Source organism: Phallusia mammillata, chromosome 4 (assembly GCF_965637545.1).
Source record: "Phallusia mammillata chromosome 4, kaPhaMamm4.hap1.1, whole genome shotgun sequence".
Classification (NCBI taxonomy): domain Eukaryota; kingdom Metazoa; phylum Chordata; class Ascidiacea; order Phlebobranchia; family Ascidiidae; genus Phallusia; species Phallusia mammillata.
The window spans coordinates 19,262,018-19,277,469 of NC_137255.1; the positions used below are offsets into that span (position 1 = coordinate 19,262,018).

The window sequence follows — 15,452 nt, forward strand, 5'->3', positions numbered from 1 at the left end:
TACTGGTAAAGTCACCGATTTTATACTAGTTTTTTCCCCCGACCGTTGAAAAAAGGGAGGCCCGCACAGAGAAAAAAAGAAACGGTTAGTCGGCAGCCGCTTAAACAAACCGGTTGCTGCTCACTGTGGATATTTTTCAGGGATGACGCACAGTTTATAAAGCCGGGTTTCCAGCGATGACAACTCAATGGTTAAACTTTAGGTCAAGAGCGCATTAGTACCTTAGTTTGACAGCATTTCAACACTTGTCAAAATCATATTCAAGATGAGATTCTGTAAATTTCCATTCAATCCTATTGATTATGACGTAATGCCATTGTCATCCAAAAAGAATAAAAGCGATTGTTTGAGAATTAAGCTACATTAAAGCGGAGAAGCAGCTCTCGGTTGACATTGCCATTTGGGAAAAGGATGTATTATGTGTCGTTTTGCACCGCCTTATCTGTGACTCGCATAACAGAGTAGCGTGCGAATTAAAGAGGCAAAAAATATTTTAGTTAATACTGCCATATCAGTCGCAGACTCTCAGTGTTGTTAAACTGCTGACACGGCTGAGCTTAATTTGTTTAGGAAGTACCACATTTGATTGTAATGGGTAATGGCGAAAGAAAGTTTAAAAGGCGCTTGTATTTTGATTACTACAATCGGTGTTAGCTTTTAATTTGGGTCATTGGTAAGATGTATGGTTCCATTGTAATAAATTTATAACTTTACAGTTTCAGGTAGATTTTACCAGAATTCTAGTTTTCCTACTCAGTTGACACGCTGTGTGGTTTTGCTTGAAATCTATCTTCTTCGAACAACAACTTCAAAATGTCGTTGAAAGTTAAAGAAACCGAGGTTTTTGTCGACAGCCAGAATTCTTTCAACCAGTGCCACAGCACAACACGTCTTTTGAAAACCAAGCCCAATGGCGACGTTGAAGCTCATTGCAGCGATGATATTCCACCCAAAGAGGGCAAGGCCCTTCGAGAGAGAGACATGTGGTCCGGAAAGTTCGACTTTTTGCTCGCTTGCTGTGGTACAGCAGTAGGGCTGGGCAACGTATGGCGCTTTCCCTATCTGTGCTACAAAAACGGCGGAGGTAGGAACGCATAAGGTCACTTTGCTACTCGCTTTAGAAAGAGGTTTGCGCAAGAAACAAACCAGTGCGATTCGCATCCTGTTTACGCGTCACGTTTAATGTTAGTGGTATTTTTCCATGTCGGGTGTCGCGACAAACCCGGATTTGAATCCGGGTGCGAGGCTCTTGCAGCGGCCACTTGGGTAGATCAAACTTGTGCCACTTGAAACTCATTCCATTTGAGCATGTACTTACCACAGTTGCAGGTTGTCACAACAGTGGAGCCTGAGTATATGAAACATGCTTCTAAACACCACATACTACATTTACACAACACTATTTGACATCCTTCACGACTCATGCTAAAACATCTTCTTTCTTCTATTTCAGGAGCTTTTCTTATACCGTACATGATAGTAGTCCTAATCAGCGGGGTACCGATTTTCTTTTTGGAAGTATCTCTCGGACAGTTTACAAAATATGGAGCGATCAAGTCTTGGAGTTCACTTTGTCCTATTAGCTCAGGTAGCTAGACTCAACCGTGTTGCATGTAGCCTAGATTTTGGTGTTTGCCGTCGGCGGTTTTTGCTGCGTTGGTGCGAGCATATTTAGGGCAGTCGCGCCTGATCACCGACTTTGCTTGGCAAAGTAGGTTGCCGGGCTTGCGACAGCCCAAACCGCTCGGAGTTGTTGGGTTGCTCAGTGCGCTAGAGCTTCGTTCACGCTTCGGCAGATAGTGAGGCGGCGTCGGCGGTGAAACATATACCATATGAAATACCTCCCCATAAATCCCGGTATCAGTGCTCTAACACTTTTCTGTTATGATCATTTCCCAAGGCATAGGCATTGCATCTGCTGTGATCGTATTCTTCACCCTATGCTACTACGCCGTCATTCTAGCCTGGGCACTATTTTACCTTATCCAGTCCTTCAGGGCGGAATTACCTTGGGCAAACTGCAATAACACTTGGAACGACAAACTGAAATGTCAGGAAAACTTCACCTACGTGCGTATGCTGAACATGACAGAGGCCGCCCGCCGGGCCAACTTCACTTCACCAGTTGAGGAATATTGGGAGTAAGTATTTGTGTTTTGTCAGTATGTATCACCGATTGGTGTGATAGCTTGTTTGTCGTGGTATGTGGGACAATTTTAATGTACAATACATACACGAGTGCCTATTAACACAATAACAGACGTACAGCTGGCCCTGTAACGTATTCAGAACACAGGACGCAGCGAGTCACCATTCCTTCCTCTGGTTATCTAAGCCGGATTGCACCACGTGCTTTTTCGGTGATGTGACCCTCTCTGCCTGTCGGTATTTTTCCACTACGCCCGCCATTGCGCTATGTGATATCGATTGCGGTATATTTCTGAACGCATTTACCGTCAACGGCCACGGAGTGATCAAAAATACGAGGCTTTTTATTTCCTGATAGCTTAAAACACTGTACACACCATCAACTTAAACTACATTGAATTGCGCGGTTTTGTATGATTTGTAAAAAGCCTGGAGGGCTCTCTGTGCCGGTAATTTTCCATTCTTGCCCGCCATTGACTGCTCGAGCCCATATTCAGGCACATAGCGACAAGCGCATATTGATTATAGCCCCTGGCTTTTTTGCATGTCGCTGGTCACAAATCGGATTACGACAGGCTGTTAGGAGGGCAACAGGACGTATTTTCACGTGTAAACTTTTAACAATTGTATTTGCGTGTCAACTAATTAGCTTGATTGCATGTGGGGTTTTAAACCCGTTACGAAAGGATGTCGTTTTCGCATTAACTAGTACGTGCGAATCTGTTATGAGAGTGCGAAAAGCGCAATTCGAATTTGGGTCAAAGATGACAACCAAATGTATGTTTGGCGTGTTTGTGTCAAAGCTTTTCACACAAGCTATTGAAGGTCCCTTTGCCATAGCTAAAGTAATTTGACAACAAACCAAACGAAGTACTAATCCTGTTAAGAAATAGATTTTTGAAAGTAATCGCAACTTGAATTGTTTGCTCAACTTCCGACGTTTTGGCGCGAAAATATTTTGTCAATGGAAGTTGCCATGTGATTGTCACGTGCGACAACGGAAAGTTTTGCATACTATCCTCGCGTCACGATGGCCGGTCACAAGCCGGTATACGCGTATCCGCAAACAAATGACTCACGGCACAACATCGGTGCTTTCTTGGTTGCTACTACGTTCGCAGTCCCGTGTTGTTTGATTTTCTCTTCCTGTGGTTGGCGAAAGTTTTATCACTTTCAGGAAATGTTTTTTTTCACATAGAAAGTTCTCGTTGGCCATAGCTAATGTGATTGGTTTTGTTCATGCGTGTTTGTTATAACTTTTTTTCCATTGCAGGAGACATGTGCTGCAAATCACTGAAGGGATTGAAGACATGGGTGATATGCGATGGGAATTGGCCGGGCTACTCTTGTTGGCGTGGGTCATTTGCTACTTGACAGTTTTTCAGGGCACCAAGTCAACCGGAAAGGTATGTTTTGTTTTCTACGCGTTCCTGGCGTCCTTCAGCATGTTATGACCAATTTTCGTGAACCTGGGTCTACAAATTGAAACTGACTGGTTTATTTACAATGATTTATCAGTTGTCAACATGAAAATCAATATACTGATGTAAATCGTGAGGCCTAGTAGTTTTACTACGTTGCGAAGGGTGTGTCCTATCTACTATTGTAGGTTTACAGACTTTTCATTGGTCTGTTTCATTCTATCAAAACACATCCGTCCTTACTGTTTGTCCTCTTTGTGTAACCGAATATCGTAAGTGGTAGTGGCGTCCTTTGGAAATTTTCCACGACTTTCGACCTTTCAACGGCCAATCATGTTAGGACACTAACAAATGCGCCGCAATCAGACGGTTGTTAAATTATTTACCGCCAGCCAAAGCGTCCTCGAACAAACTACGACTTTGTGTTGAAGCAACCAGACATCTAGATATTCACCGCGATAGAGCCTTTGTTTATATTTTATACATACAGCACTTGTCACCAACAGCTGTCATAGCAACAGTTGATGTGTCGCTTTGTCGTTGCCTGTCGTTACCCTCTTTATAACTTCCCTTATATCGAAACGATCTAGAAGTTTCGAAAGCAGTAAACAGCCTTTGGAAGCATGTTTTTGTTTTGTATTACCGTAAGCGTCATTTTACATTCGCTCGTTAAACGTAGCTGGGATGTTTTGTGGCCAGTGTTGATACATAAAAAGACAATATTAAGAGCTGTTTTACGGTGACTCAGAATATTACTGTGGGTGTTTACATAATCACTGCAACTAAGGTTAACGTTAAAGCTGGGTGGTTTACAATCGGGTGCGTTCCGGGTAAAATCGTGAATAGTTCGCGTCGAAATATCGCTTAGGAATGTAGTGCTTACGGTGATAAAACCGCCCTCACTGAAACCTGCACAGCGTTCTTGTCACGCCTCTGCTTTTGTCAGCTCTTTCTCCTTTCATCATTGGAGCGGTTTCCCGGCGTCTGTTGGTGCGATTGGTTGCTATTCTAGTGCCCTGGAGCACGTAAGCTCGCCGAGTACGATTTTTCCAGTAATTTTCCACAGAGCAGCGCGTGTATCTCGCGGTGCGCGTTGCTCTTGTGGCATTCCATTGGGACCGCTCTGTGAGTGGCTATCCTCTGTGTTCAAGCGGCATGCCCTTCATCTCAAATTCTCGAACGTTGTAATTTTTGTTCCAAAGAAGATTAACAAAAACTGAAATAAATAAGCGTCTGCTAGCCCAACGAACTCGTCTGCTCTCAACAAACAGAAGTTATGGCGCAGAGTAAAACTCATTTGCGATCAAATATTGCATCATGTTGGTAACTTTTTACTGACAATAGGCGATGATGACGCAACATCTTATCATTTCCTGTATTATTACAGAAATGAAAAAAATGGCTCCTCACGATTTTTATTTACATAATTAAACATTTTAAACGAGACAGGCACATTTTGTGAGTTCGTGTAGGTTTCCTTGTGAAGGCGTACAAATATACTTTCTTTCTGTTACTTTTGTACTTTTCCGTTTAGGCGTTGACGCGTTGGTGCGCACTCAAGCAAAACGAGTACCGTTACGTGGCACAAAAATTTCTATACATTCCTGCTTTTCGTCACACCAAGTAAAGCAATTTTTCTAAGGCCCGACTTTGCAGATAGTGATTCCTATTTTTGCCGCTGACGTAAAATAAGATCAAGACAATTGGGGCCCTTCTCTCGTCGCCCATTCACTTTTCATGTGGGCGAATGCTTAGTTGAAAAGTATTTGGGTTTGGTGACCGACTGTATTCAACACACAATGTAGAACTTACAGATGAATGCGAATAATTTCAATTGCCGTATTATGATTGTGATTCACCTATCATTTACAGAGAGTATGTAAAATTTCGGAAGCCACGTTACGGCATTAAGTAAGTGAACCAGTAGAACAGTACGTGGAACCAATAACATTTATAAAGCTTAGTTACAGGGCTTCAAAAACCGAAAGTTGTGACTTTTTTGACGAAAATATTTGTCACACATATATATCACACAATTTAAGTTTCAAAAAATTATAAATTGGGCGACTGACGACAACAAACATGAAACAATGGACCAAACGGAACACTTATAAGTTTCGTTCATACCTAATATCATAAGCCATAAATCGTTAAATGGAACTTTGCGAGCGAGAGTGTACTGCGGTTGTGTGCAATGTTGCGGCGTATTGGGTTAGTTTTTAGCTTCGATTTTGCGAAATTGCAATCTCCGTTGACCACCTGGAAATCAGCGCCACTCCCATACCAGAAGCGCGCGATATAAGCCATGTTTCCCAGAAAATTATCAGCGTGTCGGCTGTACATTGAACGATAACCGTTAACCGTTAAGGCGTGCGACGACCTTCACTCGTAACGGAGTGCGTCCCTCTCAGTATATTCAACTGCAGACGGTTTCAATCTTCTCTGCAGTGGTAAACCGCTTCATTGGTAGGATGTGGTATCGGTCTGCACTCCCTAATAAAGGTCGAATATATGTGACTGCCAGTAACACAAACCTGCAAATAGGGCATATCACTCCCTTTTGCATTCACCTCATCCTGTTGCCATTGATTAAAGGAAGCTCGGACAGGACGTAAAATGTAAACAGGACTCTAACCTGTTTTTATGTAACCCTTCCTCTCCCTAAAACAACACGATTTTCGTGTACCGCTTAACTTTAGGACATCAATTTTGACACATTGCGACGTGGTTTTTACAAGTCTCTTGTTTACAGGCGATGTATTTCACTGCTACTTTTCCTTACATCATGCTTATCATCCTGCTTATCCGGGGCGTGACGTTGCCGGGTGCAATGAAGGGCATTGAGTTTTACATCAAACCGAACATCACCAAACTTGGCGAACCTCAAGTAAGTAACATATAAAACAGTGCATTACGGCTTAAACTGGCCCTGTAGGTATAAATTTCTTTACTTCAAGGTGTACAACCAACAAAACGCAAAATATGGGGTGGGCGCCACACAGCCAATGGCAAACTTGTTACCTGAGGTTTTTGCAGTCACGCTTAGTAAATACAAAATGTCTTGTCATGCCGCTGAAGCGTTACCGTGACGTAAAAGGGTCCTGGTTAGGGGTGTGTGGGAAGTGTGTGCCATGCTCTTCCGTGATAAACAACTCAAGTGTTTTCCGCCTCTCGGTAATATTGCATCAGCTACTTTTACACACGTTTAACCATGCGCCAAGCCATAAGCAACGACCTGATTTGGCACCTTGAAAGAGGCCACTCAGGTGTAAAACTGCATGCACAGGGCGTTTTCCATGTTCCCGTCTAAGTTTTGACATGCATGGGGGCGTCCTCATGAGTCAGCAGCAGCTAAACAGTTTTGACAGCTCCTCGTGATCTGTTATAGTCGAGCACCTGCTGAAGAGGTTTCGCAACTCAATTGCTCAATATTTTGCAACGTTTCTGTCAGGAAACAACCCCAGCAAACGCAAAAACAAGGCCCAACCAGCACTATGCAACACACGGAATAAAATAATGCAAATTTCTCTTCTGAGCAATTTATCTTGTGGTTTTAGGTATGGATTGACGCCGGCACTCAGGTTTTCTTTTCCTATTCTCTCTGCATTGGCGTGCTGGTATCCCTTGGAAGCTTCAACCCCTACAACAACAACTGCTTGAGGTATGACTTTGTAGATCGCCCTTCCGTTGCTCTTTGTACGTTTCTTTATAGTCTGCTTCGAGTGGGCTGCGTTCAAAAGGTTGATTTTAGCACTGGTATGTGAACGACCGTGAATGCCCTAATTACATTGTTAAAACTCTAAAAGGGTTTGGATAATAAGCATGAAACACTTATTCGTGCTATACGAGGTACGACTGTCGCCATTTATTTGACTCAACCGTTCCGACCAAATGCGTAACAAAGCCTAAGCTACCATTTTATACGGGTTGTATCGCTTTAATTAATCAAACACCGCTAATAAGCCAATATAAATAACCACACTAAATGGTTGGGATACAAATGACAATATGTGTGTATTGCTATGGAGTTGCACCAAACGCCATGGAAGTACTAGAACGGGTATAAGTTTGTTTATGTGTGTTAAATTTCGGATAGCAATCGCTTAAACCGTTGGTCGCCATTCTCATATCCCACTGATCAGCATGAAAGTGCACCTGCAACGACTGACCAAGCCCAGTTAAAACACAAATCGTGTTGCCTATCATGTCAGAATAGTTTCCAAAGCCAAAGGTCACATAGTCTAACAGTTTATATGCAGTGACCTCGCGTGCGAAGTTCGTCAGATAATAAATTTGTACAACGTGATGATAATGTCAATTAGCAACGCGCAACGGCAACTTTCTAAACGTTTTTACAGTCCTGTATCATGTTACTTGGCCATAGATAACACTCCCTTAAATTCCTCAAGTCGGTTTCCTTGTAGAAAGTCGGTTTTCGTCCCAAAGGTCTACTATGGTGGCCACAACGAAGATTTAAACCAACCCTAATAAGGCCAAGCGTCCCTACTACAGCCCATCGTGCTATTTTAAGCTCGGATGCGAAACATGGTGATTGGCATTGCTGATTGCAATCGTATATGCCCGCCATGTCGGAATAAATCCATGCCATAACAAAACATATACTAGTTTATCTGCAACATAACAGCCTGTTTACTTGGAAATCTCGCTTGTTTAAAATATAAAAATCAAGATAAGATATTAGGCAAATATTTATGTTTATTTATTGGTGTTTATTTCCCAGAGACACTGTGATTATTGCCGGAGTGAACAGCGGTACGAGTATCCTAGCTGGCTTTGCAATCTTTTCTGCTCTCGGTTTTATGGCAACGGAGCAGGGAATGGAGGTGGCTGACGTCGCGGAAAAAGGTAAGAGAGCATTAGTGAATGGAAAATTACCGAAACGGTGGGTCATCGAAACAAAATTGCTTGTGAATAGTCTGCGGTCTTTCCACATACCCGGTGACGTGGGTTTCTTGTAAAAGCCGCATTCCGGCACCGTGTTTTCGCCTGTTTTGTCGTGTTGCAAGAGCCACGAGATCCTAAATTGCATGTTCGTAGGCTACTTACACCACCACTTGATCCGCCGGTGGTTAAAAATATGTGTTTCACGAGTGTGCCTCTCAAACAAATCTCACGTGTACATAATGACTGCTTCTTTAATAATAATTCGTTTGTGTCTAACCCGTAATTATGGCTTTTTAATGTGTGACTATTTGAAATGCGAACACAACGGTGCCATAACACAATAATTTTGCAATGCATTTATACATTGATCATTACTGTGGTGCGAAAACCATAAATGAGTGTGTCTTCCGTGCGCATGCGTGGAGCTTGTGACAACACACACACGTTAGTGCTAAAAGGAAGCTAGCAGTTGATTGAGCGCTTCTGTAATATACTGCATCTACGTGTCGTGTTTCGTGGTACTCTCTGAATGGTTAATATGGTCGGCTTGCCTCATAAGGCTCGGCGTCCTTACTACAGTTGCTGTTCTTCCGCAAGGCTCTGAAGGACGCGAATAGGAGGCAATAAGAGGAAAAACCCTGAGCGTCGGAACATCGGAAGTGTGGTTATTGCTATAAAAGGCAATTTGCGGGAAATACAAAGGCATCGCCTTGAAACAAACCTATACCGCGTTTATATTAGGCTCTTGTGCATAAAGAACGCAAAAGAATGTCAGAACTGCCAGCATGTTGCAACGTGAACCCAGTGTCCTCATGTAAGCAGTAAACCGTTCGGTATAAATATTTTGACAGCTTTTAATAAACTGTTGACAACAGATCCTTGTAAAAAAATAAGTACTTTCCTGTTGTTTACAACCCCGCTGTATGACCTTGTTTGTCGATTTGAACTGTTTTGAACCGCATATAAGAGGATTGTAGTTGCATAAGACTAATCCCCTGTGGCGCAAATGCCGTCAACGAAACATCGGTGCGTCATGCCGCATGCAAGCAGCTGGCTCTAACACTCCGCCTTAAAGTGTTTAGAGGTCCACAACACTGTACGCTACCCGTTCTTTACACGTCACGCAAGTTATCTTAGTCGCTGATTGGTCAATGTGCATTTGACGAAGCTAATCACGGCTAATGCTTGTTGACTTCATTTGTTGTCTTCGCGTTCCATCTATTTGTGTTGTTCAAGATTTGTATTTACATTTTCAGGCCCTGGTCTTGCATTTATCGCTTACCCCAAAGAGGTTTTACTCCTTCCAGTTTCCCAACTCTGGTCATGTCTTTTCTTTGTCATGATATTTCTTCTCGGCATCAGCACCCTGGTGAGTCGACATTGAAACATTAAAATGTCAAAAAGGTTGTTTAAGAGCCCTTGTTACAAGTCAAGCATGGTTCAAGTTTGTGTACTTATACTTGAACGGTCTGTTTTTATCCACAGCTTACTGATACGTTGGCTTTGGTAACTTCCCTGGGTGATCTCTTTCCCCAGCTGTTCCGCGGAGGAAAATACCGAAAAATGATTGCCATGGCTGGTGGGTGCTTCGCGTGTTACCTGGTCGGACTCTCAATGGTTACCCAGGTAAGATTATTCACTGTTAATACATATTACTTACCTATAGGCAAAAGAACCAGATAGAGCACGCACCGCGCTTTTCGGGGAATTCTACTTGGCGCTACTTTCAGGGGTTTTCGGTGTTTTGTTTGTGCCCGAAATTATCACCTTAGCTCAGCAGTCCTCAACCTGTGCACTGTTAGGAATTTGCTAACTTCAGGAGACAACTTTTTGCTGTATTTTTCCACGTGGTCTGTAAAAAAATTACCTCAGTTAAGAAGCGATAATGTCGATTTAAGACTCAATATTAAATAGTGTTTTCAATTTACCATCGTTTATCGACTTTAGTATATGTGGAAGAAACAGAAAAAGCTTTGAGACAACTGCCTTAGATCATGCGTTATGAAATTCTAAACAAATTCGTTAGTCAATGGTTGATTGTTTACATTAGGGTTTTCCTCGGTTTAAGTGTTTAATTTACAAGCGAAAGTAAATGCTTCCCTTCGTCAGTTTAATTTAAAAGCGAACTGAGTTCATTCTTTTCCCATATGGAACTGCGTCTTTTCATAACACCAGGAAGGGCTGACAAGGTCGGCGTGCCCATGTATCAATGCACTGGAAACGAGGAAGGATGTGCGTGTGACGTATACGCCTTGTGATAATACCACCGACTCAAACCAACCAAACCGAAACGTGCATTTATGTATAGTGCACATATATTTCCATGCAAATATACACAAACGCAACCCAATAAGGCGTTCTTGGGTGGCATGAAAAAATCAAATGGTTAAGAACCACAGGTTTAGGGTTAGGAAGCTTTGTGTTTCATTTGATCGGCAAAAATGTCACATGGGTTGTGCGGTTCTTCGCAAAAAGTTTAGTGTTGAAATTGTTACATGTACAGTGGATTTAAATTTAACATTTACCCATTGTTCATTAGAAACAACTCATCTGTAAAGCCTGATGTAACTATGTAATATAACTAATTAAAACTGTGGGCTTGCATATAGTAACACTACCCTTTATGCGCAGGGTGGTATGTACATTCTACAGCTGTTTGACTTCTACGGTGCCAGCGGCTTTACACTGTTGTGGACGGCTTCGTGGCAGTGCATTGCTGTATCGTGGATGTACGGGGATCAGAAGTTCTACGACATACTTGAAGACATGATTGGGTACAGACCCACACCCTACTTCAGAATATGCTGGAAATATGCCGCACCCCTCCTTAACGCTGTAAGTGCTTCTGGAATTTGTATTTCATTTTGTCAAGGGATTAACCTAAACTTTAGCAAACCTCTGCTGCACAAAACCTTAAACAATTGTAACCCCTCCACCATTGGCTTATAATTTTCGACGTTTGCGTCACGTGATGTAATTAAAATACATCAACATGCCACGTTGAAGAAAAACAGACTTGCCAACGACGTGATGTTCACGCGCAGTTGTGCGTGGCGCCTGCTCGACCGATCAATAGGGGAAGTAACGAGGCCTGGTGAAATTTGAAACCGGTTTATGCCAGGTCACATCCTTTGCTGCTACAAGCCTGAGACCGCCACAATGCTAAAACGCGGGAATTCAGAATTCGGGCGCGCAGTTCATATTTTGGCGCCTTTTGAAAGGCGGGAATAAATGTTTTTGTTTTGGCCGTTGAATCCAAAGCGGATGGCCCTGAACTGATAGCACAGATAATGGGTTTTTGTTGCTACCAATAGGCTGTTGTAGTGCCGGGTGTAAAAGCCTATTTTAATTATTCATGACGTCGAGACTGAAATCCCCAGCGCTTCTAAACAAATCGAAACATTTCTGGCAATCGGTTATCAGTCACAGGCTGTATAAAAGTTCCTAGTATTATTTGTCACCAACAATAACATGACCGTTTGCTGTTAACACCAAAAACCGGTTTACGCTGTTGTTTTTAACTTCGCTGCGAGTACAGACGGTTGATCAATGACTGTACAACTGCGTTTTTTCTTTTGTATTCAGCTACCACGCCCCCTTGGTTTGAAAGCGGCTGTAAAGCTCTTTGTGGTTGATTTAAACGCTTAGCAAGGGCCCTACTACTATCTCTGCGGTTGATTTAAAGCGCTAATCAAGCGACGCTGCTATCTTGGCCGATAGGCTTTGAACTTCGTTTCCTCGTAAACAAAGCACTTGGGAATGGCGCACTCCCCCTTCGTTAAAACGCCCGCCAAGACAGTGAGCTGATTTTGCGCAGCTGGGCCGAAAACATGTAAGCAGCAGAGTAATGTTAATGGGGACTGGGGTTATGCAAAGACAACTGCCGTATGTGGCCAGTGGATGTAAATTCAACGGGTAGTAAACTATGAACCTGTTTTATATGTATGTATGTCTTTGCAGGCTATTCTTATCTTCGCCATTGTGAAGTACGAACCTCTTACCTACAACAAGACTTACAATTATCCGGCTTGGGGTCATGCGATTGGTTGGACGTTGGCCTTCTCCTCTATCTTATGTGTGCCGCTGCGTATGTTGTATGTGATTTGCACAATGGAAGGAGACACCTGGGCCGAGGTAAACAACATCAAACGAAACCAAAAACTGTTTTTCTAAACCATGTTCCTGTACAATTACATTTTACTTTACCACTGATGTTTAACTGTTGTTTCTTTTCTCTCTCAGAAATACCGAAACGCGACCCGACCTGAGGTTCAAATTCAGCACGGTGGCAACAGAAAGTCCAACAAGGTACAAGAGGAAGACGAAGAAGACCTCGAAACCTCGTCCGACGCCAGCCCACCTCCCCCATACTGCGAACAACAAGACGTAGAAACTTCAATTTAGGCCCTAACTCAACCGTCGTGAAGTTTTCTCAAATCTTTCGGAGCCGACGACGCGATTTTAGGGCCTGATGACGTCACCGCCGCATACATGTATCCAATCACGTGGCTGGGTTTTCTGACGTCACAATTAACGGAATCCGCGATGCGCACTTAAAACTACGGACGTCGTGGAAACGTGGAGATGCTCGTGCTACTGCTGCTTGCCAATTTAAACGCGCGAGACTTTATTTATTTATTGCTTTCGTGCTGATGCGGCGTTTAGCGCAGGTTAAAACTCGAGCTGGGGATCGTAACAACTTACTGGGGCTGAATGGCGGCCATATGTTAGTTATGGTTAAATATTATAACAGGTGTTCCCTGTTTTCAGAGTTAAAACGCATTTTTCGCGTTTCTAATGTTATAAGGAATGATAAGATTAATTGTCTATCGCCGGCCACTATTTGGCGTAATATACAAATTTATTTCAAAACGCTAATTACCTTATGTACATACATACATAGTTGTACTATATCTTGTACAAACCTACGCCGCTTGCGTGTTTTTTGTGAATGTATAAAATGTAAAATTTTGGGTTGTGGGAACTTACAATGGCCGCTTTTCAGCCTTGAGTGCAAACAAAACTTAACTGAATATTTTGGTAGAATACAACCCGACGAAGCGTTGTGAAGGGTTGTATAAAGGCTTTGTTGTTTGTCTCGGGCGATACAAAAAGCCAGGCAAACCGACCCCTGTAAAACTGTGCTTTTTATGTATTTCCGTGTTTATTTTCCCTTTTACTTTCCCTCCAATTCATCCCAAAACAAATTAGCCCGATTTGTAATCTTTGAAACAGTTTCACCCAATAGGCATGACACATGTTTTCTGGGACAATTTGTGCTTGAACACTGCTATAGCGGTTATAAAATTTTATCAAGACGGAAACGAGTATAGTTTCATCCTGTTGTCAATGTTTTACTGGCTATTAATTTTGTTTCAATTTCCCCCTTCATATTAGCCGCACTACAGCGAACATATGTTCACTCTTTTTGTATCTGTTAACTGGCCAACTGAGAATCCAACAGCATTATAAAAATCGTAAATCCACAGTTTTTGGTGAATTGCGTTTAAATAACCCATTTCCTTTGAGCAAATATGCGCTTTAATGCTCTTTTTTGCCTGTATACACAACTATGAAATGTTACCCCTGCGAAATGCACCTCCTGTATACGTATGCGTGCATCGTTTTATTTCACCACTGGTGTAGTTGGGTCGTGTGCTAACGACTAGTCTTTGTACAACTTTGTAAAAAAGACCTAAATTCAACTTAAAATAACAAAGCACATTTAGATACTACGTGGGTTGCATACTCCAGCTACCCCAGTGTGTGTGTTTTTATATCTTGAACATGTCCTGTGGTGATATAACTTATGGCATATCGTAGCTTTCATACTCGGTGAGCGCTGGCTTTTGGTATAAATGGTAATAGTTCGCGTCCTTTATTGGGCAATTTTTCCTTTAATATGATTTAGAATGTCCCCAGAAATGTTACTAAAAGTTACCCAAATTAGAGGTGTCTAGATCAAAGTTTCGACACAAATTCGCCGTATTTACCTGTGCAAAAGTTGCGACCTAAACTAAATTGACTATACTGTGCTGCCTTTTGCAATACTTTCAAATTTGCTGTTTTCCGTGTTAATTTGCTATCCTTTGTATATGTGACGTGCGAATTGCTTTTGCTTTTGACATATCTGCTTTCTGAAGTATGCCTTGTGTTTTCTAAATAGTTGTGTTTTTGTACCGTAGCTGAAAGCAATGACACATTTCCTTAACACATGCACAAGTCACTCGTTAAGGGCTATTCCCTTTCCGTTTGTATGTTAACAAGTCCGTCTTTTTATGAACCAGTTCTATTTTGTTTGTTTCTCTTTCTTGCGTTGGTTTCGGACAAATACAAATGAGACAAAATAAAACTTGTTGCTGTTGTTGAACTGTCAGGAAAGGTTAAACATATTTTCTGCGCCAAATTAAAGACACGGATTAAAACCGGTATGGAACTAGCAAATCAGCTTGTCAGAGATGTCCATGTTTTTATAGTGGGCCTTGGATACTAAGATCAGTTGAAGTTTGCCCTGTTGCCGAGAGAAGGTTCTGAACAAATTTCTAATACGTATTTGTGTAGCTCGTAAAACTATGTTTTTCGGTATGGTAATAGTAAGGATGTTTTGTGCACACCAAAGGACATGCCCACAGACTTCGTTTAAGTCATATCACCAGTTGAACGTTGGTTGCAAGTATGGTGAGAGTTAGCTATGTTATAGGTTGTTCCAAAGCCGTAGATGCAACAGCTTGTCGTCAATGGGAGGTGTTATTATTATTTTGCACAATCATCTGACGTCACACTCAAACCGTAAATCGTGTTGCCGGTAGCGGTGAAGCCTCACAACTGTAAACAACGGAAAATTACCAGTAGCTACCCATGGGAGGGCTGTGCATTAGGCGGAAGCTAAAGCTTGCATGAACAGGAGGTACCGGTGATTAGACGTGATTATGCTGATGTAAGCGTATATTTGCAATGAGGTCACAGCATGTCCACCAA

At 42.3% G+C, this 15,452-nt stretch overlaps 1 protein-coding gene across 1 annotated transcript; it reads left to right on the forward strand.

Annotated features, from left to right (window-relative positions):
• Window positions 1–696: 696 nt before the first annotated feature.
• LOC145223893 (sodium- and chloride-dependent GABA transporter 2-like) lies at window positions 697–14,826 on the forward strand. Its single transcript, XM_080090300.1, has 12 exons — window positions 697–1,084; window positions 1,454–1,588; window positions 1,901–2,141; window positions 3,422–3,554; window positions 6,322–6,456; window positions 7,127–7,230; window positions 8,311–8,435; window positions 9,731–9,843; window positions 9,960–10,100; window positions 11,106–11,309; window positions 12,435–12,608; window positions 12,717–14,826. Exons 1-12 carry the CDS (start codon window positions 814–816, stop codon window positions 12,876–12,878), a joined length of 1,938 nt encoding a protein of 645 aa, XP_079946426.1. The 5' UTR covers window positions 697–813; the 3' UTR covers window positions 12,879–14,826.
• The last annotated feature ends 626 nt before the right edge of the window (window positions 14,827–15,452 follow it).